Source organism: Leopardus geoffroyi, chromosome E1 (assembly GCF_018350155.1).
Source record: "Leopardus geoffroyi isolate Oge1 chromosome E1, O.geoffroyi_Oge1_pat1.0, whole genome shotgun sequence".
Lineage (NCBI taxonomy): Eukaryota > Metazoa > Chordata > Mammalia > Carnivora > Felidae > Leopardus > Leopardus geoffroyi.
In genome coordinates, this window is record NC_059330.1 from 60,726,759 (window position 1) to 60,750,652 (window position 23,894).

At 64.2% G+C, this 23,894-nt stretch overlaps 2 protein-coding genes across 17 annotated transcripts in view; one reads left to right on the forward strand and one right to left on the reverse strand.

Moving 5' to 3' along the window:
* Positions 1 to 324: 324 nt before the first annotated feature.
* On the forward strand, positions 325 to 10,990 carry SLC16A3 (solute carrier family 16 member 3). 9 transcript variants are annotated; one of them, XM_045489966.1, is made up of 7 exons: positions 326 to 639; positions 3,326 to 3,617; positions 6,295 to 6,352; positions 7,272 to 7,519; positions 7,983 to 8,186; positions 8,473 to 9,231; positions 9,937 to 10,990. In XM_045489966.1, exons 4-7 carry the CDS (start codon positions 7,297 to 7,299, stop codon positions 10,191 to 10,193), a joined length of 1,443 nt encoding a protein of 480 aa, XP_045345922.1. In that variant the 5' UTR covers positions 326 to 639; positions 3,326 to 3,617; positions 6,295 to 6,352; positions 7,272 to 7,296; the 3' UTR covers positions 10,194 to 10,990. The 9 variants fall into 9 exon arrangements, with proteins under 9 accessions (XP_045345923.1, XP_045345922.1, XP_045345925.1 ...); XM_045489969.1 differs by having other exon boundaries at positions 3,389 to 3,617; XM_045489972.1 differs by lacking the exon at positions 6,295 to 6,352 and adding an exon at positions 3,234 to 3,287 and having other exon boundaries at positions 331 to 639; positions 3,389 to 3,617; positions 7,983 to 8,126.
* The window catches only part of CSNK1D (casein kinase 1 delta), a 33,406-nt gene continuing 19,745 nt past the window's right edge, over positions 10,234 to 23,894 (reverse strand). For 4 of the 8 annotated variants that reach the window (XM_045489956.1, XM_045489959.1, XM_045489957.1 and 1 more), the window contains 8 exons: positions 23,587 to 23,815; positions 22,978 to 23,148; positions 22,411 to 22,559; positions 20,507 to 20,678; positions 19,842 to 19,981; positions 18,349 to 18,566; positions 16,840 to 16,902; positions 13,605 to 15,683 (listed from right to left, as the gene is read on the reverse strand). In XM_045489956.1, coding sequence (XP_045345912.1) covers positions 15,614 to 15,683; positions 16,840 to 16,902; positions 18,349 to 18,566; positions 19,842 to 19,981; positions 20,507 to 20,678; positions 22,411 to 22,559; positions 22,978 to 23,148; positions 23,587 to 23,815 — 1,212 coding nt within the window. In that variant the 3' untranslated portion in view covers positions 13,605 to 15,613. Of the gene's footprint in view, positions 10,448 to 11,109; positions 11,264 to 13,604; positions 15,684 to 16,839; positions 16,903 to 18,348; positions 18,567 to 19,841; positions 19,982 to 20,506; positions 20,679 to 22,410; positions 22,560 to 22,977; positions 23,149 to 23,586; positions 23,816 to 23,894 lie in introns of those variants that run through there. The other 4 variants (XM_045489963.1, XM_045489964.1, XM_045489961.1 and 1 more) reach the window with 3 other exon arrangements.

Genomic DNA, 23,894 nt, shown 5'->3' on the forward strand with positions numbered 1-23,894 from the left:
GCGCGGGGACGGGGAGCGCCGGGGACGGCGTCCCACCCCACCGGGTGGCGATCCTGGACGCCCCAGGGGAGGGGCGCGGCTTTATCCGGCTTCGCAGGGCGCGGAGCCACCCGGGGAAGCGGAAGTTCAGGGAGGTCGACTGCCTGGTCGGCGATGACCCAGGCAGCGCGGGGGGCGCGGCCCGCGAGGAAGCGGAGGTTTGGATGGGGCGGAGATTCCGGGGGGGGGGGGAGGGGAGGGGGGGGGAGACTGGGGAGGGAGGCCTGTGCGCCCCGGAGCTGAGCGGGGAGGGGGGGGGAATGGCACAGGGTCAGGGGTGCCGCCTCCGGGGTGGGAGGGCGAGACCTGGGGGCCGGCCCGCGGGCGCGGGGGGCGCGGGACCGGCCCGGCGAGAAGGCGCATCTCCCTCCCGGCCGGGGTCCGCCCGGGGCGGGGGTGGGGTCGTCCCTCAGCCCGGCGACAGCTCGGGCGCCGTCGGGAGCTGAGGGCGCCCCTCCCGCGCGGCGCGGGGTCCGGGCGGGGCGGGCAGGGGCGGCGCCAGGCGGCGGTGACGCGCGGGGGACGTGCGGCGCGAGCGGCCGGAGCTCCGGGTCCCCCCGGCAAGGCGGCCAGAGGCGCGCGGCGGCCGAGCGGCGGCAGGTAGGCGCGGCGCGGATGCTCGGCGGGGCGGGGCGGGGCGGGGCGGGGCCGGGCCGGGACCCTCGGCCGAGTCGGCGCTCCCGCCCCTCGCCCCTTCCCCTCCGGGCCTCGGGCGGCCGCCACCGAAGGGCTCCGGGGAACCAGCCGCGCCCCCACCGCGCCCTCGGACCGGCCCCCCCGTGCGCCCCCTGCGTTGGGCGGCCCTGGGGCCGGGGGCAGTGCTGGGCTCTGTCCCGGAGGCGGGTGCGCGGGGCGGCCGAGCGGGGTCGCGGGTGCGAAGAGCCCGGTCCACGGCGGCGGGCGGTATTTGGTGGGGCTGCCGCCGGCCCGGGCCCCCTCCCGAGGGCTCGGGGAGCACGTGCGCTCTGGCCGCCGCGCTGGGCAGTGGTGGTGGTGGTGGTGCGGTGGCCCCGCGAGCCTCTGTCTCACCTCCTCCCGCCTCTCCCTGCGCCCCAACACTCGCCTCGCCGTCTGGCACCCGCTCTGGGTCGACGACTCCCAGGCCAGGCCCGGGGCAGAAAGGTGGGGAGCCCGTTCTGAGAATCAGGCTGGACTCCCCTGTTCGCCTCCACCGCCTCCCAGACCTCTACCCCCTGGGAAAACCAGCGGGGCCTCAGTCTATTTATCTGAAAGGTGGGTTGACAACATGCCTGCCTGGATGCTGGACCAGGCCAGTGGACGGCAGGCTGTGAGTGGAAGAGAAGCAGTCAGGTCACGGCCACTGGGGGTGCTTGGCCTCTAGATGAGGGACAAAGGGGCAGCCCAGAGGCCAGAGTGCTTTTCCATCCCAGAGGCCCTGAGCTGCACGTCCAGAAGTGCACACTGGGTGTGAGAGGGAGACAGACACAGGAGCGTGCCCTCGAGGTTGGACCGGGCCTCTGTGGGTGGGCCATGACCGAGGAGTTGTTCCCATGGCAGGAGGCCTGCCCCCAGAAGGGGCACAGGTGGGGTGGAACCTTCCTGCCCAGAGGCCTGTGGTGTGGACAGGACCTGGGGTGAGCAATGAGAGGCCTGGCCCCAGGGCAAGCTCTGTAATGACTCGGTGTGACCTTGGGTAGGGCCTGGTACCCAGGAGGCAACCTGGCTCTGACTCCAGCTGCAGCCTCGGTCTGGAGGGGGCAGCAACAAAAGGGGGTCTGTGCTCTTCAGGACAGTGGCCAGGGAGTGTGTGTAAAGGGAGGGGGGGTGCTGTGCTGTCCTCTGTGCCAGGCCCCTTTGCTCTAGGGTGGGTCCAGCAGTGACCTGGCCGGTGCCACTCTGAGGTTAGGAGTCCAGCAGGGTGCCCCAAGGGCCCAGGGCTGGAAGACTGTCTCACAGAGCAATCAATCCATCTGAGGCACCTCTGGGTCAGGCCTCAGGTGCGCTGGGCCAGGACAAGCGTAGGACAGGAGTGGAGAGGCCTGAGGATCCTCACGGTGCCGCCCCGGCAAGGACAGACCTCCCGGCCTCAGCCCCCATCTGTGAAATGGGCGGGGTGGGGTGGCCTTCAGGGAGAGTTCTCAGTCCACTTTCACAGCCGGTCACAGCGCCCACATGGCCAGGCCCCTGCCGAGGCAAACCGAAGCCGGTCCCGCCCCGGGGGGGGAGCCGCGGGAGGGGCCACAGGATCTCCTTCCGCGCCGGCGCTCACTAGCGCCCTGTGCCGTTCTGGGGCTCCCTGACCCCAGCGGCCCGGGCGCTGGCCTATACGGTAGCAGACTAGCAGACGGGGAGAGCGCCTACTCCAGGCAATACGGCGGCGGCTCCTCCCTTGGCGTGGTCACGTCCCCCACGTCCCTCGGCCCCAGCGAGAGCGGGGTGGCAAGGCGGAGCTTGCTCCCTTCCCACACCCCTCCCTGTCTCTACCCTGCTGGTGACCGCCCAGCCCCACCAAGGTCGGCCCGACCCCCACCTGCCACCAGGCCCAATAGGGTGGCGATGGGAGGGGCCCCTCCTGGTTACTGAGGTTGGCCGTGCAGAGCCCTTCTTGGCCTTGGCCTTAGCCTTAAAACACTAGCTTTGGGGGGGCAGGGTGGGGGTGGAGGCTACAGGGAGTCGAGCAGTGGGACAAGATGGCCATGTGATGGGCAGGCTGGGCAGGGTTCAGGACTAGAGGGGGTTGCTTTGAGCCTGCTCCAGCCACCACTCTGAGCCCTCCAGACCAGGGGGCTCTGACAGGGTGAGCCCAAAACCATACACAGGACCACAGCCCACAGCCCCCTCCTTGTCACATGAGGCATGATGTTGGAGAGGGGCTGGCCCCAGGGCAGGGTGTTTTCACACCACTGGCCTCTGCAAGATGTGAGAGCTTTGGGAGCGCCCTGGGGGACTTCGTGATCAGTGGATGTGGTGTGGAGGGCCCAGGCTGGCTTAGCACGCTTGGGTCATGCCTGGGGCAGACCTTCACCCAGTGCTCAGGGCCCATCTCCCCAGAAAAAGCCCCAGACACCTCCCTCCAGTCAACAGCTCTGCCCACAGGTGGGGGCAGGGCGGAGGTGGGCATCTGGGGTCCTGTGTCAGCCCTGGGAAGCGGACAAGCACCCAGACCAGTGTTGCTTTCTGAGCGCTGGGTGGATGGAGGCATCCGGATACGATGTTACCTATTTGCACAACAGGGACAGCGGGGAAAGGAAGCTAGGGAGCCTGGGAGGCTCTCCGTCCTCCTGAAGGTATGGCACTCTTCTGTCAACCACCCCCTATGCTTCAGGGACCTTGGGGCTCAACTGAAGCCAGGTGCAAGCCACAACGGGGCTGTTTCTTTGGTGCCCAGGCGCGTGTCCCAGGCGTCCTGGTGCAGGAAGAGCCCAGGACGGAATGCAACTGCTCCTCTCCTGCCCTGCCCGCCTGGAGCTGGTCTTGAGGACTGGAAGTCTGGCTAGTTAACTAGCCAATCTCCCCAGAAGGCGAACCTACAGGCTCTAGAGTTGGAGGCCACCACAGCGAACCTCAGGGACACGGCCTTCCCTGGAAGCGCACGGGCCAGAGACCCAGGATCCAAGGTGGGTGAGAGAACCACCTACAGAAGCCCAATGGGGAGTGTGGCCGGGCGCACTGGGGACGGCAGTGGGTCTGCAGGCTGGAGTGGAGCAGCAGAAGGGGTTCTGGAAGTGGGAGAAGCCGAGATGTGGGGGCGGTCAAGGCCAGCCTGTTTGTGTGAGTCTGCCCCAGCCCTCCAGGTGGAGGAGCCCAGGTGAGTAGAGGCGGAGAAGGGGGTGATGCTGGAGCACACACCTGGCAGGAGGCCCGGCTGGCTCGGGGGCTGGGGTCTGGAGTCCTGACCCACTGGGATGCCGGCCAGCCAGTGGACCCCTGCGGGAGAAGCTGGATTTGGGAGCTCAGATGTGCGGTCTATGGGAACAGGCTGTTCAAGCGGCCCCATGCATACTCTTCTCTGGGCCTTCCTCTGCTCAGCTCCCAGCCGCCTGGGGCTGTGGGACCTTTTCGGGAATTGGGGGGGCAGCTCCTGGAGCCTCACCTGACCCAGGAGCAGACACACATGCCCCACCGGGGAGATCAGCTTTCTGAGGTCCAGAGGGCGGGTTATTTCTGGGCCGGGGACGTGGTTCGCATGCTTCCCTGGGAGGGTAAATGTCATCACAAGTCCAGCTGGCTGGTGTGTGCCCACAGATGTGCTGGCACCGCCTCTCCTGGCACACTGCAGCGAGGGTCCCCGCCCAGTCCCCCCAAGGGGGCCTCCATTCCAGGCCCTCCTCCCCCCATGGGTTGACAAGACCCATTTTGCTCTTAGAAATCCCAGCCCCTTCTCTACCTGGACGCCCTACTGAGCAAAACCCCTTTGCTCCAAACCGAGGCCCCACCAATTCCCTTCCCTGCTTGCCCACCACCACTGCCCACTGGCAAATTGAGATCTTGCTGAGAAACTTCACTTTGAAGCCTGGCTGATGTGGGCAATGAATAGGGGGTCATTTTAGTGTGGTTGGCAGCCTAGGCTGAGGGGTTAGCTGGGAGGAAAGTGTCTGAAGTCTCTAGGGATGGGTGGGAGAGATGGCCATGCTCCCCACGTAAGCCTCCCGTGGCAGCCACTTGGCCCACACAGGTCTTAAAGCATGCCATATCCTCCTGGCACCTAAGCCTTGGCACCCCTGCTCCCCTCACCCTCCTGGATGCTAGTTCAGGGGACGCCCCATGTCCCACAGGTGGCCAGCGTCAGTCTCCTGAGGACCAAGGGAACCTCCAGGGAGGGCCCAGCCCTGGCGGGCAGCAGCTCAGCAAAAAACAGGCCATCTAAGGTTGGGGCGCGTGTTCCTCTGGCGAGCGCCAGGCGCGGCTAGTACAACCAAGATCTCAGAGGGAGGCCCCGTATCCTGGAACTTTGGGTATACAGACTTGAGCTGCTCCTAACTTTTGGCGTCAGATTTCCCTCTTTGGCCTTTGTATGGCCCACTTGGTCTATTTTTAAAAATCAATGGATGCCCATAAGCCCACAACCCAAAACAAGCCAGGATTCTGGGGATGACCAGCTCCTCTGGGCCCCCATGACCGCCACCGCTGTCCTTTGTCCTGGGGCTGTTTGTGCTTTCTGCCTTAAACAGTGGCGTTAAATTGTAACACATTCCTAAAGTGCATTTTTTCCGTTTTTTAATTAAGTTCTGCTGCGTGTACCTCAGGGATCTTTTAAGCTAAGGACAGTGATGAATAGCCGGGGCCTGCGGTTTTGGCTGTGGGATGTGTTTGCCCCTCCGGCCGGTCCTCAGCACATGGCTGCAAGGTCTGAGACAGGGTATCTGGTGGGGAGAACCCAGGGCTGGGGCCAGACTTTCCTGGCAGAGGCCGGTCCCAGGTTCCAGGTATGCCTTAGATACGCAAGAGGGCCAGCTGGGGTGCTGTGCAGGCCATGGGCCCGGAGGCTTCCCTGGTCTGGGTGCCCCTGTGCCCCTCTTAGCCTCAGGAACTCCCTGCAGCTCGCTCTTAGGCCCAGGAGGCTTCTGAGCACTCGGGGCAGGGTGGGTGGGCCTAAAGGGCACGGGGTCCAGGAGCCCAGAGAGAAGAAAGGTTCTCTTGGGTCTCCCAGAAGCGGTGCTGGTGGCAGTGAAGCCTGGCCCAGCTGGCAGCCAAGGCAAGCACTGGGGTGGACCTCTGGCCCAGCCCGGGGTGGGGGCCTGGGCCGCGCTCTGCTCCAGTGGGCTGTGTCAGCCCTGTCATCAGCCTGGTGGCCAGCTGGCTCCTGGGGGGTCTGGTCATCCAACAGTGGTGCTCTTGAACAGCAGCTACTGCTGGGAATCACCCGGAAAGTCCTTGAAAAACACCCCCCAACACAGGCCACACCCTTGGGTCAGAGCCTCAGTACCCCCCAGACCACTGAATCAGGATCCCAGGGAGCACCTGTGGCCCGGATGCTGGGGGCAGGGAGAAGGGTTATTCTTCCCATGGCTTCTCCCCCACAACGCTGACCCTGTGCTCACACAGGCCAGGCACAGAGGCCCTTGTCCTCACTCCAAAGTCCTGTCCCAGGTTCCACGTATGCCTCGCACACAGAAATGGGCCCCCCAGGGGGCTCTGCAAGGTCAAGGATGAGGTTGGGAAGGGGACGGCGTGGAGCCAGGTGGCTGGCACAGGGGCTGGGAGATCTGGTTGGGACGCTCCTGGGCATCAGTGTAGGTGGGGCATTTACACCACGCAACCGGCAAACTGCCCCTTGGGGCTTCTGTCCTCCAGAGCTAGTCTTTGGCCGCTGGCGGGAGAGGAGAGGGCTCCTGGGACCAGCCTCTGTCTGGTGAGCTGGAGGGGGCGAAGGCACCAGCCTCATCCCTGGCATCAGGTGGAGGCGGGGGGCTCCAGCTGGACGTCTGGCCCCAGCACTCCCAGTTCCTGTGCCTCAACGGGGCTAAGCTCTGGGCTTGAGAGAGGTCTGAGGGTTTGCCCCAGTAGGCTGCCTGGAAGCCGCACCCCTGCCCACCCATCCCTCCCTTCAGCCCTGCTGGCTGCCCTGGGGTCTCCTCTTCCTCGATCAGCAGAGGCCCTTGGATAATTGCTGGGTCTGGGGAGTCGGCACCAGCACAGTGAGCGAGGGGAGCGGGGCATCCGCGGGCCTGAGGACACGGATTAGGGGGGTGACCTCTTGCCTCCTCAGTGGTACTGCCCGATGGCCTCTGCTGGCCACCCCCAGTCCCGCCTGCACAGCAAAGCCTGTGAGCCTCAGCCCCTCTTGGTCAGGCTCTCACTTGGGAGCCCCATTCCCCGGGTCCGGGGTGGGGGTGCACGGCTGGCCACACCTAGATTATTAGGTCTCAAGGGACACCACCCCAGGTCCCCTCTCACAGGACCCACCTGCAGCGGGGGGTGGAAAGTGCGGGCTGCTCCCCCAACAGGGTCAGGCGAGAGGACACACTGGGCTGACTTCCCCGCTGGGGTCTGTCCTCCTCAGGAGGAAACCTGAGACCTTGCTGAGCCCAAAAAAGCCACTGCCCTTTAGAGCCAGCTGGGTGGGAGCGGGCCAGGCCTGAGCGGGGGGGGGGGGGGGGGGGGGGGGGGGGGGGGGGAGGGAGCACGGCAGCAGCTGCCGCTCAGCCCAGACCCTCCAGCCTGGGGCCAAGTGCAGGTGAGGCCCCAGGTGAGGGCCGGAGGCGGGGCTCTCAGGTAGCACAGGGGCTGACCCAGGCAGACAACCCAGGCAGCCTGCCTTCCTTCCTCAGGGACGCACAACCTGTCCTCCTGGCCATGGGCGGCGCCGTGGTTGACGAGGGTCCCACCGGCATCAAGGCCCCTGATGGGGGCTGGGGCTGGGCCGTCCTCTTCGGCTGCTTCGTCATCACGGGCTTCTCCTACGCCTTCCCCAAGGCGGTCAGCGTCTTCTTCAAGGAGCTCATGCGTGAGTTTGGGATCGGCTACAGTGACACGGCCTGGATCTCCTCCATCCTGCTGGCCATGCTGTACGGGACAGGTGAGGGGCTGTCACGCCCGGCGGTCACCTCTGGAGTTCACCGTGTTCAGTTCTGGTTAAGAGCCGCACACAAGCAAGAAGGCCTGGGGGTGGGAGATGGGCAGGGCCCAGGGGGGCCCCTTTCTGCCCCAAATCCGTGGCTCTCCATGGGGCCAAACCCAGCACAGGCCAAGTCTTTGTAAGACCTGTCCGGCGACAGGCTGTACCTGCACCGTACGTGGCTGTACGTGGTCCCAGAGGACGAGGCTCTGGAATGGTCCTTTACGGACCGTCGGGTCTCGACGCCTAAACAGAGCAAACAGAAAAGAGACCGACCTGGGGGCATTCTGCTGCAAACCGTGCTTGGCTTGGGAAGGTGTCTGGGCATGACTCACATCCTGGGCACCTGGCCTGTCTGCTGAGCTGGGGCAGGGGGCACCAGGGAGGGAGAGTCCGGGCCCAGCTCTCTGCCCCCCACCCCCAGGCCCACTCTGCAGCGTGTGTGTGAACCGCTTTGGCTGCCGGCCCGTCATGCTCGCGGGTGGCCTCCTGGCATCCCTGGGCATGGTGGCTGCGTCTTTCTGCGGAAGCATCATCCAGCTCTACCTCACTACCGGGGTCATCACCGGTGAGCGGGGCCCAGCGGGGAGCGGGGCAGGCCACGGCACGCTCACTCCTCGGTGGCCAGATAACGGGCCGGGCGGCGCATCCAGAGCGAGGGGCCTCTTGGGAGGGGGCGGCAGTGGGTTGCCTCCCACCCCTGGCGCCAGTCTGTCCCTCGTTCCCCGTCTGTCTCTCCCAGCATGTTAGTTGGTGACAGGGGCTTTGAACGCACACCGGGTCCCCTCGCGTGGACACCCACGGACCCCACGTGCAACCGTTCAGGCCGGAGCCTGTGTCTGGGCACACGGGGGACAGGGACAAGGGGCCAGGAGGACTGAGCTGACACCTTTCCCCGCCTGCCCCTCCCACAGGCTTGGGCTTGGCACTCAACTTCCAGCCCTCCCTCATCATGCTCAACCGCTATTTCAACAAGAGGCGCCCCATGGCCAACGGGCTGGCGGCCGCGGGCAGCCCCGTGTTCCTGTGCGCCCTGTCCCCACTGGGGCAGCTGCTGCAGGACCACTACGGCTGGCGGGGCGGCTTCCTCATCTTGGGGGGCCTCCTGCTCAACTGCTGCGTGTGCGCCGCGCTCATGAGGCCCCTGGAGGCATCCCGGCCGGGTTCGGAGCCCGGGCCCCAGCGGCCAGCCAGGCGGCTGCTGGACCTGAGCGTCTTCCGGGACCGTGGCTTTGTCATCTACGCCGTGGCCGCCTCCGTCATGGTGCTGGGGCTCTTTGTGCCCCCCGTGTTCGTGGTGAGCTACGCCAAGGACCTGGGTGTGCCCGACACCCAGGCTGCCTTCCTGCTCACCGTCCTGGGCTTCATCGATATCTTCGCCCGGCCCGCCGCGGGCTTCATCACGGGGCTTAAGAAGGTGCGGCCGTACTCCGTCTACCTCTTCAGCTTCTCTATGTTCTTCAACGGCTTCACGGACCTCACGGGGTCCACGGCCAGCGACTACGGTGGCCTGGTGGTCTTCTGCATCTTCTTCGGCATCTCCTACGGCATGGTGGGGGCCCTGCAGTTCGAGGTGCTCATGGCGATTGTGGGCACCCAGAAGTTCTCCAGTGCCATTGGCCTCGTGCTGCTGCTGGAGGCCATTGCCGTGCTCATTGGGCCCCCGTCGGGCGGTGAGTGGTGGGTCACAGCCTTCCTGGGGAGGGGGACCCACCACGGGAGGGCTCTTGGCTGCAGGGACACCTACCAATGTGGCCAGGCCACCCGTATTCCAGCAGGAGTGAACGCCAGCCATGCCCTCCTCCTGAGGACCTGCTTGGTCCACCACGAAGGGGGCCACGGGCCTAGACCAAAGGCGGGCACGTGCCCGAATCCTGAGGGTGGTGCTGTCCCTGCATGCAGGCCAGCTCAGAGCCCAGGTGGGGGGTCGGCTTTGGTCACCTTGGGCTTTTACCCTTTGCAAAGGCTGAGAAAATACCGGGGCGTAAACTTAAACGGCGTGGGCTAGGGTTTCTCCAGCTGACTCTGTAGGCCCGCACCCACAGGGGACCCCGTGAATTCCAGGGCTGTGCCTCGGGGGTCCTGGGGTCCTTCTGGGGCCTAGGCAGTTCCCGTGAAGGCCACGGTCAAGAGGCCTCCACGGTGACAGGTGACAGGCAGTGTGACCAGATACCTCCGGGCACCTCAGACGAGGCTCCCACCCTGAACCTGCACGGCTCCAAACCCTCCTCCAAGCCTCTTGGTCTGTGCTGCCTGTGGGGAGGGAGAAGCCGGGACAGGGTGCCCCTGGGCTGTCCCCAACAGCACAACGGTGCACAGGTAGCTGGTGACCGTGGGGGTGACCTTCAGCCCAGGCTGACGCTGTCACCCCTTTGTAGGCAAGCTCCTGGACGCGACGCACGTCTACCAGTACGTGTTTCTCCTGGCAGGGGCCGAGGTGCTGGCCTCCTCCCTCGTGCTGGTGCTGGGCAACTTCTTCTGCATTAAGAAGAGGCCCGAGGCGGCTGTGGAGGAGGGGGAGCGCCACAAGCCCCCCGCGGACGTGAGGGTGGACTCTCGGGAGGTGGAACACTTCCTGAAAGCAGAGCCTGAGAAAAACGGGGAGGTGGTTCACACCCCAGAAACGAGCGTCTGAGCCGAGGAGGCCAGCAGGGGTGAGGGAACCGGACAGAGACTTCAAGGCTCGTGTTTATTTCACAAACAGGACCGGCTTGGGTGGGGCCGTCCGTGTGTCTCGGGGGGCTGGTGAGGTGGGGACCGTGTCATTCCAAAGCAGGTCTGTGGTAGAGCCAAGCCTCGAGGTTACAAGCCGTCTGCACCGGCACACAGCCTGCTGACCCCAGAGCAGCCTGGTGTCCACCGCTGTGCTCAGGGACCTAGAAACCCATGCTTCAGAGACAACACGACTGGGGTCAGGGGCGGAGCGGCACTGTCTTGGGAGAGACCCCCCCTCACCCCGTGTGGCTGGCTGTACCCCGTCCCGCCCCACCTCCACCACGGCGCTCTAGCCCACCCCTCGCCGAGTGTTGGGGGACAAACCTCCCTTCCTCCGCTTCTGAAGGTCTGAAATAAATCCGCGTATGGGAGGAGCCACCTTGGCAGGAATGTCTTCAAAGAGCCGGGGTCTCATTCTACGAGGGGCAGGGGTCTGACCGTTGGCTCCGAACTCACTTTTTCAACAGACAACCTGGTCGTTTTTACAAAGTGGCTCTGGCCCTTGTCAGCTGGGTCGGCTTTCCAAGCGCTGCTGGCTCTGGACCCCGTGTCGCCGGAGCCCAGATGGCTCAGAGCATCCACCCAGGGGCCCCGTGGCTGGAAGGGGTCTGGCCGCACCCAGGAGCCCCTTTGAGGCGTGGGCACTTCAGCTGAGACATACGTGTGATTCGTGTTCACTATGTGTGTGTTTAAAGAAAATGATCTTCCTGCCTTCCATTTATTCACCCCTCGGTTGGCTGATCGTGGCCCTATGTGGCCAGCACCCAGGGTGGGCATCTGCTCCCGTCCTCCTGGTCCAGCCCTGCTCGGCCTCGCCCCGGGTACCTCACACCCACCTGCCCTCGTGGCCAGTGGTGGCCTGCGTGGCTGGGAGCCCGGTCAGAGGCCGCTGGGGCCGCCTCAGTAGGTGGTGCGTCGCGGGCGCTGGGGACGGCAGCGGGCACCCTGGCGGGCCGCGTGCAGCCGGAGAGACGCCACGTCCCTGCTCCTCTGCAATGAAAAGCAAGTGAAAGCTCACACCTTGTCCCGGCCAGAGATGTCCCCCCCGGGGGGCTGCTGCTCTCCCTCTTCCACGTGCCCCTCGAGCTCTGAAGCCAGGCACCCGCCTGCAGCACCTGCCCACAGCCCCGGGGCTCTGATGCCCATCCTGGTCTGCCCAGGCCCTCTCTGGGGGGCGGGGGCTGTGGCGATGCCAGCTGCCGCAGGGGTCAAGGCGGAGGCCCGCATCTACTGCCCTTGGCCCGTGTTCAGGTGAGCCAGGCAAGGCCCGCTGGGCTGTTTGTTCCCTCCCCCTTCTCAGCCGCAGGAGCTCCGTCTGGCTGCTGCTGGCCATGAAGAGCTGTTGTGGGCTTCCTGGACCTCGCACTGCAGTCTCCCCAACCCTCACCCTAAATTGCTTCCCCAGCACTGGCCAGGAGCAACTGAAGTGTGCGTTCTCACCCGTCTCCATGCCCGTGTCCTAAGGCTGGCCCAGCATGGGGGCCAGCGACCCCGCGAGTCCTGCCCTGGGGATACTTAACATTAAGCAATTCTGAGATGATCCCTCCAATCGAGGCAGGATGCACGCAGCTGGCCGGGGGGGCTGGGGTCCATGGGTAAGCACGCGCACTCCAGGGTGAGCAAGGGTTCCTCCACCCTCCCCTTGGCCTAGGGAACGCGGGTCCACCTGTCCCCTCAGCCGGCACCTTGGTGGACACGTGAGGTGGATCCAAGGCCCCCTGCTGGGCACAGTCTCAACGCCTCCACCCCAGACCGGAGGCTGAGGTTCAAGGCCAGAGAGAGAGGGCGAGCAAGGCAGTCTTATCTGCCTAGTTTTCTGGTTCCAGGTGTTTCCGGCTGGGCCCAACATGGGAGACAGGAAATCTGGAGGTCCTCAGGAAGCTGTGGCCACCCAGGGCTGAGCACTCCTCCCTCACACGAGTCAGGGAGAGCAGTCAGTGCTCGTGGGGCCATCCCTCACCCTCCAGCACCTCGTGGAGACTTCCCCATGCGAAGTGAGGCAGGCGCCCGTGCCAAGCCCCCCCCCCCCCCTCGGTGGGCCTTCTTGGCCCCTCCCTGGAAGGTATGCACACGTCACCCCAAATCACCCCAGACTGCTGCCCCTAGCCTGGCCGGACCTGGGTGGACCTGCCACATACAAACGCTGAGAAGAGCCTATGCAGAGAAGCCCCTGGTGCATGCGTGTGGGCCCTGAACTGGGGGTGCCCGATGGGGGGAGGCGGCACTTGCAGCGGCCCTGACGGACTGCCCAGTCCTTCCCAGCACCCAATCCATGGCCTCAAGGACGCACAACGTGGTGGACCCTTGTAACCCAACACACGGGTACACGGGAGGCAGCACCCAGGCTCTGGACACAGGAGGAGGACAAAGGGACGAAGGACAGGGTGTGGGGTTTCCAGGAGGGGCTCCAAATGGCTTTCAGTGGAGGCTCTGCACACACTCCTGAGTACTGAGCCTTGTGCCCCAGCCCAGCGGCTGGTCCCTGGGTCAGGGAGATGGGGACCGTCAGGCGTCTTCCACTGCTGAGAGGCCAAGGAACAGGGCAGGCAGGCTCTGGGCAGAGGGCAGCGTGACGGCCCCTGTCTGCCCGCGGCCCCCTCCCAGCAGAACAGAGGAGGGCAGCTCGGGGCTGGTCTCCCTGCCACCTGGGCTGAGGGGAGCAACAAGGGGCCCGAATTTTGCTTTCCCAACGCTGGTGGCTGGGAAGTGGGGAGGGCCAAGGAAGAGCCCAGCCCTCTTCCGGAACCCGGCGGCCCACTGGGCTCAGCCAGAGTTGGCAGAAAGGGGAGGGCTGTGCTGGGTTACCGCACACTCGCGGGGAGCAGCTGGCTCCTCAGGCGCACGTAGGCCAACCCCACGCCTTCTTGTTCGGTGGGGTGTGGGGCTCACGGGGGCTGCAGGGCTTCAACAGTGCACGTGGGAAAGGGAGGTCAAGGCTGGGAGTTCAACAAATGGAGGGGCCCACCCTGGAGCTGCCTCCCAGGAACCATGTCCCCCTCGGCGGCCGTAGGACCGTGACAGGCCGGCTGCCTCCCCACAATGCTCAGGGCAGGTGACAGTGCTTCCTTTTGGCGCTGCCCGTGGGGCCACGGGGCTCAGGCACCTGCTCCGTGAAGGTGGTCAGGCCGGGGGGAGAAGGGGCCCCCGAGCGCACCGGCACGTGTGTGCGCACGGCCTGCGCAGGCGTCGGCTCTGGCACCACAGAAGTGGCAGCCCGCCCGGCCATCTGCTCCCGACCAGCTTATACCAACACCACCGACGGGCCGCGGGCAGGTCAGACACACGGCGCCCCTCTCAAACGGATGAAATAAAGACCATGTGGAGGGCGGGGGAGGGGGAAAGGTAGAAGTCATCACGGATTTATTATTTACACGGTGGTAGTACATAGATGCAGTGATCACACAAACGTGCCAAGTCAGAGACCGGCCACCGATACACAGGTTGATACAGACGTTGCAACTACGCGTCCTGCAGTCGTGACGGGGAATTAAACACCGGGAGGACAGCAAGTGTGCACGGACGGACGGACGGACGGACAGCCGCACAGCCACGGGCCCGGGGAGCTGGGCCCGCCTTTCGGATCGTCCGGCAATTTCAGGTGGAAGCCCAGATGCAGAGCGTGGGAAGGCTGTCCCTACCGGCGTCGGGCAGCACCCGGGGGGGCTGTGCTGCTCACGCCCCGCCAGGGGCAGGCGCACCTCTGGAGAGGGTCCCCAGCCCACCCTGACCCGCCCGAGCTCGCACCGCACTCCCACCGCCCCGCTTGGCCCAGGCCCCGCGCCCCCAAACAGAACAGCCAGTTCAGGGTTCACAAAGAAGCAAATGGCCGCACTCCGGCGCTAGTGGCTGAGGGGGCAGGAAGGGAAAACAGAGACGGACACTTCTCCGGTCCACTTGCTGCCAGCGCCCTGGTTTCCACACAGAGCACTGTGCAGGGGGCGGCAGGAGGAGAGGCGGAAGTTCCCACAAACACCTATATTGCACCTTGTTTCCCGCGACGGGGGCTCCGGGCTGCCACCTGGCGCCTCTGCCTGCGACAAGATGAGGGAGCGTCCTGGCAAACCACCAGGAGCCCGGGGGCCCCGAGGGGTTCCTTCTGGCGAGACTCAGCCCCGCCCTGCTTCTTGACCCCCGTGGGGTTTGCTAGGTCCCAACGAAAGTCCCGGAAGGAAGGGAGTGACACCACACCCTCCTGGACACAGGTCGAGTCACCGGCTTCTTGGCACTTGAGGGTGGATTCCCTTGGGCCGAGGCCTCTGTGGGCAAACCCGGTGCCAGGCACACCGCCACACCCTTGGTTCTGGGCACACAGATGTTAACACACGTGGAGGGCCAATCTCCACCGATCAGTTACAGTCCGTTCAGAACGTTTCCCAAATTCAAAGACACGGAGGCAACACCACCACCGAAACGACCACACGTGACCCCAACGGAGGGTCCGACGTCTCTCGCTCGAAATCCTCTCCTGAGGCACCAGCCACGCGCCACGCAAAGCCTTGGCCTCTGAGATCTTCGGTGCTCGGCTTCCTTCTGGCCGCGTCCAGGGGGGTGAGGCGCAGCCTGGCTCCCTAACCGCTCCGAGGACCTCGTCACACGGGCCTTCCGCTTCAGGTGGGGAAGGGACAGTGACAGCCAGCACCGGCGTAACGAGGCCACAAGACGCACAGCACACGGCACACACACGGACACGCACGGGGCACTTACACACACGTCTACACGGGACGGCACTTCTGACGAGAAAACCCCTCTCCACAGCGGACCCCACGACACACGGACCACAAAGCAGAGGACGGCGCCCGCGCTCTGCTCCCTGACGCGCTCTGCCTCCGCGGAAGCTCCACGCCAGCCTCTGCTCCGGGGGCTCTTTAGAGGCAACATCTGTCTCAGGACCGCAGAAACAGACGAGAAAGGAACAATAAAAAGACAGGTTTCTTTACACAGATTTAAGCCAGTAATTTTTAGCAAAATGATACAAAACTGTCTTAACCGAGTAGAAGATCGGTGGTTACAGTGGGCTCGTCAGGGAGCAGGGCGCCGCCACCGCAGGGGGACTGAAGGGCTCTTGAGCGGGAGTCTGGTGCTCTCTGCAACTGTCTCTCACGCTCTGCTTTTCTTCCCAGCCCGAGACGAGCGGGCCGCGTGGGAGGCCCTCGGTGCAGCCCCTGCGACGGCAGAGCTTTGCGGTCTGTCCGGGTTAGTTTGTGTTTTGTTTCCCCCACGGGCGTCGCTGGGTGGGCGGCCTGGAGAGCTCCCGGTGTTAACGTTTCGGTTCTAGACCGGGGGGCGCGTCACTAGTAAAGCCATTGTAACAGAGTAGACCAGCCATGCATTGTCTGCCCTTCACAGCGGAAAGGAGTTCTCACCGGTGCACCACAGACTGAAGACCACTGGAAGCCACCCGACCGGGAATCTGTCGGAGCCAAAGCACAGGAGAAGGTCAGCATGAGGCCAGAGGCACGGGGCCGGCCAGACTTGGGCACGACACGGCAGTGACGGCGAGGGGGGCACACGGACGCCGCCCGACCCTACTCCGGACGCCCGCGCCAGACGCCCAGCCGCGCCGGAAGGTCCCTCTGCGGCCAGGACACGTGCTCAGCGGAACGAGTGACAGGAAGACGGGGAAGGAGGAAGAAGCATGCAAGCAAGGAGGCCGGGTGGCCACGGAGCTAGAAGCTCGAGAACAATCAGACCAGACAGAGTCCAAGCCGGAAGAGGTACTTGCTCCCAGCACCCCCTTCCTGGAAAGTAACCTGGCGTTCGGGAAGCGGGGACGAGGCGCTGTGTGGGCACCGGGACTCCCCGTGGGGGGGGGGGGGGGGGGGGGAGACACGTGAGAAGCAGCTCCCGTCAGGGCGCCCCGGGGAACGCGGCCACGCCGGAACCGTGGCAGGTGCCGCAGCGGCGCCGGCGGCGAGCCCTGGCCACGGGGAGCCACGGCGTCACCGACGGGAGTGGGCCTGGCTCGGGTGCCCAGCCATGCGCCGACGGCAGGCAGGGGAGCAGGCGGCTGTGGCTGACGGGTTAATACAGACGGCAGCACGGACGGGATGCTGAGCAGAGACCGAGGTCGGAAAGAAAAACAAACGAGGACAGAAATAAATGCGAAAGAAGAGAGTGACAAAGCCAGGGTGGCAGAGACCACCGGGAGACTCCCGCAGCAAGAGCGCAAGAGCCCCCACCAAGCACGGCCGCTCAGCTGAGGACGACACACCCCGCGCCCCACACTACGGACCGCGGGCCGGGGCGGCTCGAGTGCCCTGGGGCCGCCGGGGCCGCGCAGGAGCGCACAGCCCCGGGCTCCGGACGGGGCCGACGGCCAGCGCCACGGCGGGCAGGGTCCCAGGGCCGCCCCGCGCGCCCCCAGACCGGGCGGCTGAGCGCGGCCGCTCCGGAATCCACTCACGGAAAAGCACCGGGCGGAGGGCGCGCGCTCTCCCTGCAGCACCCGGCATGCAAGCCCGGTCCCGCCTGCGCACCCCCGGGGGCGGACGCAGGGGTGGTCCGCGCCCGCCCCGCCCGGCGCCTGCCGCCTGCCGCCTGCCGGGCCCCGACATGAGCACACTCACCGGTGCTGCCTTCCAGCGGGAGACGTGCAGCTACTTGCCGTGGTGTTCGAAAGGAATGCTATTCTGAGGTGGGGGGAAAAGACAGCCGTTGGTAAGGGTTCCGCCGGCAAGCAGGACTGAGGCCTTCCGCACCTCGCTTCAACTGGGTCCGCGACCCGGCCAGGCTGCCCCAGAGGGGACCCCAGGAACGACGAGAGCAGCCGCAGCCGCTCCTCTCGCCTCATCGGGCAGAGCGTGAACCGGACACTTCCGGATGGGGGCCCGCGGTGGGCCCCGCCCCCAGGCCTTGCCTGTGCTTGGCCACCCCTCCTGACACGCGGACCGGCCACAGGGAAGACAAGGGGGCCACGGGTCTTACTGGAAAGGAGTTAACCTCAGAGGCCGTGTCACGTTCTATTCACGGCACCGGACCCGCGAGGCCTTTTCTTCTCAAAGACAGAAACTCACAAACAGGCTCATCGACCAGATGCCCTCTGGGGTCCTCACTGCTCTGGCTGAGAAGTCGGACTCGTGCCCTGGGTCGGGAGCGTGGGGACGGTGCTCTAGCACAAGCCCCCTCCAGAAGGAAGTAGGGGCAAGGAACGGTCACCCTCCTGCAAAGTCTGAGCGCACCACGGTTAAGGGGTGGGGACGAGGGACACAGAGGTCAACGGCCCCTCCCCGCGCCCAGCTGGAGAGTCAGCAGGGTCCCCCACAGGCCGGCCGGCGGCTCGAGCGCCTTCTGGGAAGAACTACTGCCTCCGACATCGCACATCTGCACAAGACACGACATCTCTTCAAAGCTCACAGAGAACCCAGACGAAAAGCAGCCACGGGGGAGGTGGACAGAACGCGCACGGCCTCAGCCCCATGGGGGCCGCCCTCGCTTCACAGAAGCATCCCTGGCTCTACCTGCACCCCGCTTCCTTTGGGGAAGAGTGAACGGAACCCACAGAATCACACAAGCTGGAACTTCCAAACCACCGGGGCCGACACTGGGGGGCACCCCCCGCTAAGAATCTCAGAAAGAGACTCTTGCTGTCCCACAGGGTGCCCGTCACCCCCCGTGGAGGGCAGGAACCTGGTGCAGAGTCTCCCGAGAGCGCAGGCGGGTGACCCGGAAAACCCAAAGGAGGGACCATCTCTGGGTCGGGGGTGCGTCAGGGACACATCCCAAGGCCGTGTCCTCAACACAAAGACCCTAAGAAAACCCCAGGGAGACCAGTGCTTCGATCAGAGGGGAGACACCTCCCCATCACACCTCTGGAGCCTCATCCTTCTGGTCCAGTCCCACGCTTCTTCACACGGAAAGCACAAAGAACAAGGACGCGGAACACGGGACTCAAGTTGCAAACTCGCCTCTGCTCAGTGAGACTTCACAGCAAGGCCCCAGGGCATGTGGGCTGAGGCTGGCCACACCGTGCGGGAGAAGCTGGGCTCAGTCCCAGCAGCCTCAGGCCCTCTGTCGTCCCAAACCCTCCATGTCCGTTCTTTTCCCTCAAAGAGAATTAGCTCTGCCCCTTCCTTCACCTTTGCTGGCTGAGGTCGAGAATGTAGATCCTGAGTCCAGAGCCCCTGGGGTCCACAGACTCCCGATTGTCCCTGCCTGGGGTATCTGGGGCCCTGGAGCAGACGGTATGCCTGGGCTCCTGGCCACGCGTGGGCAGATGCTGCCTACGATCTATTTCCTGCTGCCGATTCATGGATTCCAGGGCTTGGGGGAAGAAGCCCATAGCCCTTCCTGTGTCCTGCGGGGAGGGAGGTGCAGTGTGGGGCCCAAGCTCATCACGCTGGCCAGACTCCTCGAGCCCCACAATTAGAACTACACGGATCCTTATCTCTTTGGGAAAAAGTTACGTACAAAGACAACCCCTTTCTGGCAGAACTACCAGCAACCTAGAGGTAGTCACACCGAAACTATTCACTTTACCGGGCTAAAATAAAAGTGATCAGGAGCAGTCTCTCCTTGCTCCTCTGCCAGAAGATCAAGCAGACGCTGCGGAACGAAGGTTCTGGGCAGTTCTCACAGACCCTGTGCTCTCCTAACCAACGTGCTTGGCTCAGCAATTCACCAAGATACGCCCAGCACCAGGCGTGTGCCAGCAGCAGGGCCCAAGGCTAACTCGTCAACGAGAGAGGTACCACAGTGAGCCGGAGGGGCACCGCCGGGGGTGCGTGACCCAGGACCCGGGCTTCCAGGGTGCTCCCCAAAACCAGTGCCCGTCCCCCCAACCCCCCTCAGATACCACGGGGCACAGGCACCCGGAGGACCCTGTTGGAAGCAGGAGAGGGACCTGACAGCTACCTGAGCAAGAAGGTCCAAGGGTGTGAAAAGAGCTCATCTGTGGAGGGCACGTGGGTGAACGCAGAAGAGCCACAGCACCAAAGCCAGAGAGGGAAGAGGAGGATGTGGGTGGAAGGGACCCGTGTGCATGATCGAGCCGTTTCTCTGAGGACACCTGCCTCGTCAGAAAGAAGGCAGGTGGGCAGGGACCTCAGAAGACGGGAACCCTCACCCGCGCGCTGACGGGCTTGTCCAGGCCACCTTCCAGGGGCCGCCAGCAATCCATGGGGACCGCCTGACCGACAAGTGTGAGCAAAGGGCCTCCAAGCCTGTGTGTGCCCATGACAGACGTGTGGTGTGAGCAGGTGTGGCATCTCAAGTCTGCACCGGAAGACGGCCAAGCCTCCAGGGCTGGCTTGGGGATGGGCTGCGAGGAGGGCCACAGAAGAGAAAAGGCCCCACTACCTGTCCCAGCGCGGCCGGGAGACGAGCCCTTCCTCTGCACAGCCCGCAGTAGGCTCTGAACTAAGGGGCTGCAGAGCTGCAAGGGGCGCCGCGTCCCTCCCCGCTTAACACTCGGAAAGGACGGCCGAGGGGAAGCAGGAAGGAAGGAAGCCCTTCCACACCCTCGCCCCACTCTTCTTGGCGCCCGAAGACCAGCTCGGACACAGAGAGGCCCATGGGCCGCAGCGTCCCGACCTCGCCGAGCCCGGAGCGTGTGCCTGTGCGGAGCACATACCTGTGAGGTCGACATGCGGGAGGTATCTTGTCGGCCCGTGAGATCGGAGGAGGAGACGTTGACGGGGGCGCCGCGGTGCAGCCGCATACTCACTTTCCGCTCTCTTTCCATGCCAGACACGGGCCGAGGAGAGGTGTTAGCTGGAAAAGAGGAGACGGGGGGGCGAGGGTGAGGCCTCAGGGCAGCCCTGCCATCAGCGAGAGGAGGCCTCTCCTCAGCAGCCTCGGCGTCTAGCACGCGGGGAGGTGGGTGCCGCTGTACCCCACGGGGCCCCACCAGATCTCCAGGTCGGCAGTGGTGGGCAGGGCCCGCGGAGCGCCCAGGGACACCAGTGTGCTGGCTCCGGGCGGACTTTCCCAGGAGCACAAGCAGCGGAAGGGGGCAGCTCGAGGCCTCTGTGCTCAGGGGGCCGCTCATGGAGGGGAAAGAGGGGCGGGGAGAGAGGCTCCTAGGAGAGCCATCCATGTCTCAGTGGCAGGGTCCTCCAAGTCCAGTGAAACACACGTCCCCTGGCCTGCCCATCCTCGGGAACCAGAGTCGACCAGAAGCGGGACGCACACAGCCTCACCCGGCGCGGGGCCCTGCAGCTCCAACAACCAGAGCGGCCAACGTGCACACCAGAAGCCCCGGTGTCTGCTGGGGAGACGTGGCCCCAGCCCACTCACCAGTGTGTGAGGTAGGGGTGAGGGGGGTGGGAGGAGCCACCTCCTGGGTGCCCCGCAGGCGGCCAGAGGCCGTGGAGGGGAGGCCGCGGGCGGCTGGGTTCCGAGGGTGCCTCAGCCGCTCCTCTCGATCGCGGCGCTCCCGCTCAGCGTCATCAGCTGCCCGGCTGGCTCCCTGTGAAGGAAGCAGGAAGACTAGACTGAACAGGGTTCGGTGGAAACTGCCCAAGGGTCCCGGCTGCCCCTTGCGACTCAAGAACACACCAGGGGCACTGGGACCTGCGGCCAGCTGGGATGAGGTGCCTCTCCCTCCAGGACAGCGGCCTGCCCCTTGACCCTATGAGTGCGCAGAGGAGGTCCCCAACACTCCTGAATCCCCCTCACTGATAGCAACTGGGTGGCCTCTTCCCTGTGAACATCCACACGGGGACGGGAAATCACACGAGGTCAGGGCAGCGGTGGGCCCAACGTGCTGGCATCCAGAGGATCCAAGAGGCATGTGAAAGTGGCGGCGTCTGGTCGGTGGGAGGCCTGAGCAGAGCCCAGATCTCCGGCCCCAGGGCGGATGTCAGGCCAGTGCCCACTGACAAGGACTCAGGTAGCCAGAGCTGTCCTAGGAGGACCCACGTGGTGGACACCACTTAACTCGCTCCCAGCACAAACAGCTAGTTACACGATGAACCGGGCGAGTGGGGACAGGACACCCGCCACCACATTCTAATTACCAGTGCCGTAAGGCAACAGTCTGCAAACGCAGCCCACGGGCCAAATCCAGCCACCATCGGTTTCTGCACAAGTCTTCCTCCGCACCCACTGGAGTAACAAGCCACCCGTGGCAGCTTCTCAGTGGCGACGCAGAGGTGCGTGGCTGTTCCAGCATGAGCACCACAGAGCTGCGATGAGCCACACCCCAGCCCTGCCCAGAGAAAGGTGGCCGGCCCCACTGGGAGGGGGATGCCGCCAGAACGTTGCCCAGACTCTGGGCGACCTGTGGGGGCACGTCCTGCGCCAGCCCACTGCGGCACACCTGGTTCTCCCACACACGGCACAGACCCCTGCACGAACACCCGCGTACCCGCGAGGCCGCAAAATAATCCTTTCTGGCTTATGCTGTCTAGAGAGGAGGTTCCGCTCCTCCATCAGATCTTGTCACCCTGGAAAGGTTCCAATTTCTGTTTTAAGCTCGTAACTAAATATAACAAATTTGTAACAAAAGAGGAAGAAGTTCCAAAAAAACCCTGGAAGTTTCTGGCAATAGTATCTCAAGATTAATTAGATTCCTGTAACAGGCAGCCTGCTTTAGAGAAGGCAAACACCAAAGCTCAACTTCTGCACCCCCACCCCCAGCAGTCATGCGCAAACCTGCATCCATTCAACTACCCCGAACAAAGGAAGTCAACGCACTTGGACCCCAGGCACCGCGTCTCCCGAGCACCCACCCAGCTCGCTCACCCACACGGCTGGGTCCGAGGGAGGAGGGGCAGGTGGTCACGTCACCTGGCAGGAGCCCTCAGCCTTGGCCATACCCCCCTGCACGACAAACGCTCGGGAGCCACACCTCAACATCAGAGGCAGTCAAAGCCATGGCGCTCTTGGTGAGGAGAATGATAATAAAATGACATTCCCACGGTCTGTCATTCAAGTAAGAGCCCTGGTTCCAGGCAGACCTGCGCCAGGAGACACATTCCACTGGCTCCAGGGGGGCCAGCGCTGACACAGTGCCTTCTTTACTGTCCCCTCACTGGGATCTTGCTTCTTGGAACCTCCCAGCCTTGGCTAGACGCACTCCACACCGGGCCAAGACCCTAGCAGGTGCACTCGGCTCCCCCTAGGCGGCAGACACGCCTTCTAAAACCTGCACCTCGTCTGGCGGAGGCCTCTGTCTAAGCAGCCGGCAGAGCACTTACAAATTTGAGCATGTTCCAGTCGAACACGTAGTCATAGGAGAAACCCTGGCGGTGGAAGAGATTCCTGAAGAGCTGCCTCAGGTAGGAGTAGTCAGGCTTGTCGTCAAAACGCAAGGAGCGGCAGAAATTCAGGTACGTGGCGAACTCAGCTGCAGAACAAGATACTCAGTGCTACCCAGCAGCGCCCAACGGGGCACTGGTGGCTGCGGATGCTCTCGCCACCACTGCCTGCCACACACCGGGCACGCGAGACATGTCATCCGAAACACTGGTCACACAGGGAGGGAACTGAGACTTCAGGAAACAGTTTAAGAAAACCCAGCACCACAGAGCACAGCCTGGTTCCCCCCAGGGCATTTCTCCATAGGAACAAAGAACTCCCTGGGTCCTTGGTCCCGGAAAGCAGAGGAGCACCAGGGACAGGAAGCCGCCACCGGCCCAAGGACAGGTCACCCACGGACTCTTCCCCTCCTCACCACGCGGGACTCGTTGGCCTCCCAGCACCCCCACCCTAACCCCACCCTGAGACCACAGGCCCACCCAGCGCCTGCACTCGAGGACACGCACAGGGGTAGCTTTTACACAGCACTTCGATGGGGGTGGACATCTTCTTCTCACTGATCCGTTCGTACTTCTGCCTCTTGGTGGCTGCCTTCAGCCCCTGCCAGGGCAGAGAGCCCAGATTGAAGTACATGAGCACATAGCCCAGTGACTCCAGATCATCCCTTCGAGATTGTTCTGGAAAAGATGGGAAATGGGTTAAGAACAGCACACGTGCGCCTGCAGCTGCAAAGCCAAGACCCCAGGCGCATGCTTACTGTGGAAATGCACTTTTAAAGCTACAGAAAATACTCTCGGGTTCTTTCTCACCAGAAGTCACCCCTGATGTGCTTCTGGGGGGAATGGCACCCCTGGATGGGCGATACCAATATTAAGTTTACTGTCAGAAAGCCCAGCCACTTACCCGCCCCCACCACACCTCACGAAAGGTTCTCCACAGTCCGGACACTCAGCCTCCGCTACAAAGGTTCGATGACAGCCTCCATGCCAAACATGCTGGCCACTCCCAGGGTGTCCCAAGGGGCTTCCCTTTCCCTGAGCTAAGGGATGGACATGCCCAAGGCGGCCTGGGCCAGTGACCGGGGGCACAGAAGAGCCCACCACCCACGGGCTCACCGATTCCAAGATGCGTGTTGATGGAGGCATACCGCGCCGTCCCAGTGAGGTTTTTGTTCTCGCGGTAGGGGATGTGCTGGTGGGTCCTGGCATCCCGGTACTTCTTGGCCAGCCCAAAGTCAATGATGTAGACCAGGTTGCCCTTCTTCCCCAGACCCATGAGAAAGTTATCTGGCTTCACATCTCGGTGGATGAAGTTCTTTGAATGAATGTATTCGATGCGACTAATCTGGAAGCAGAGAAGGAACGATGAGACATTAAGCCCCAGCAGCAGCCTTGGAAAAGGATCCTGGCTCGGCAGAGTGAGG

Coding starts and splice junctions, on each gene's coding strand:
- SLC16A3 (XM_045489967.1), top strand. CDS start 7,297: ATGGGCGGCGCCGTGGTTGACGAGGGTCCCACCGGCATCAAGGCCCCT. Junction 8,187..8,472: donor GCTCACTCCTCGGTGGCCAG/ATAACGGGCCGG, acceptor CCCCTCCCACAG/GCTTGGGCTTGGCACTCAAC. Junction 9,232..9,936: donor CATTGGGCCCCCGTCGGGCG/GTGAGTGGTGGG, acceptor ACCCCTTTGTAG/GCAAGCTCCTGGACGCGACG.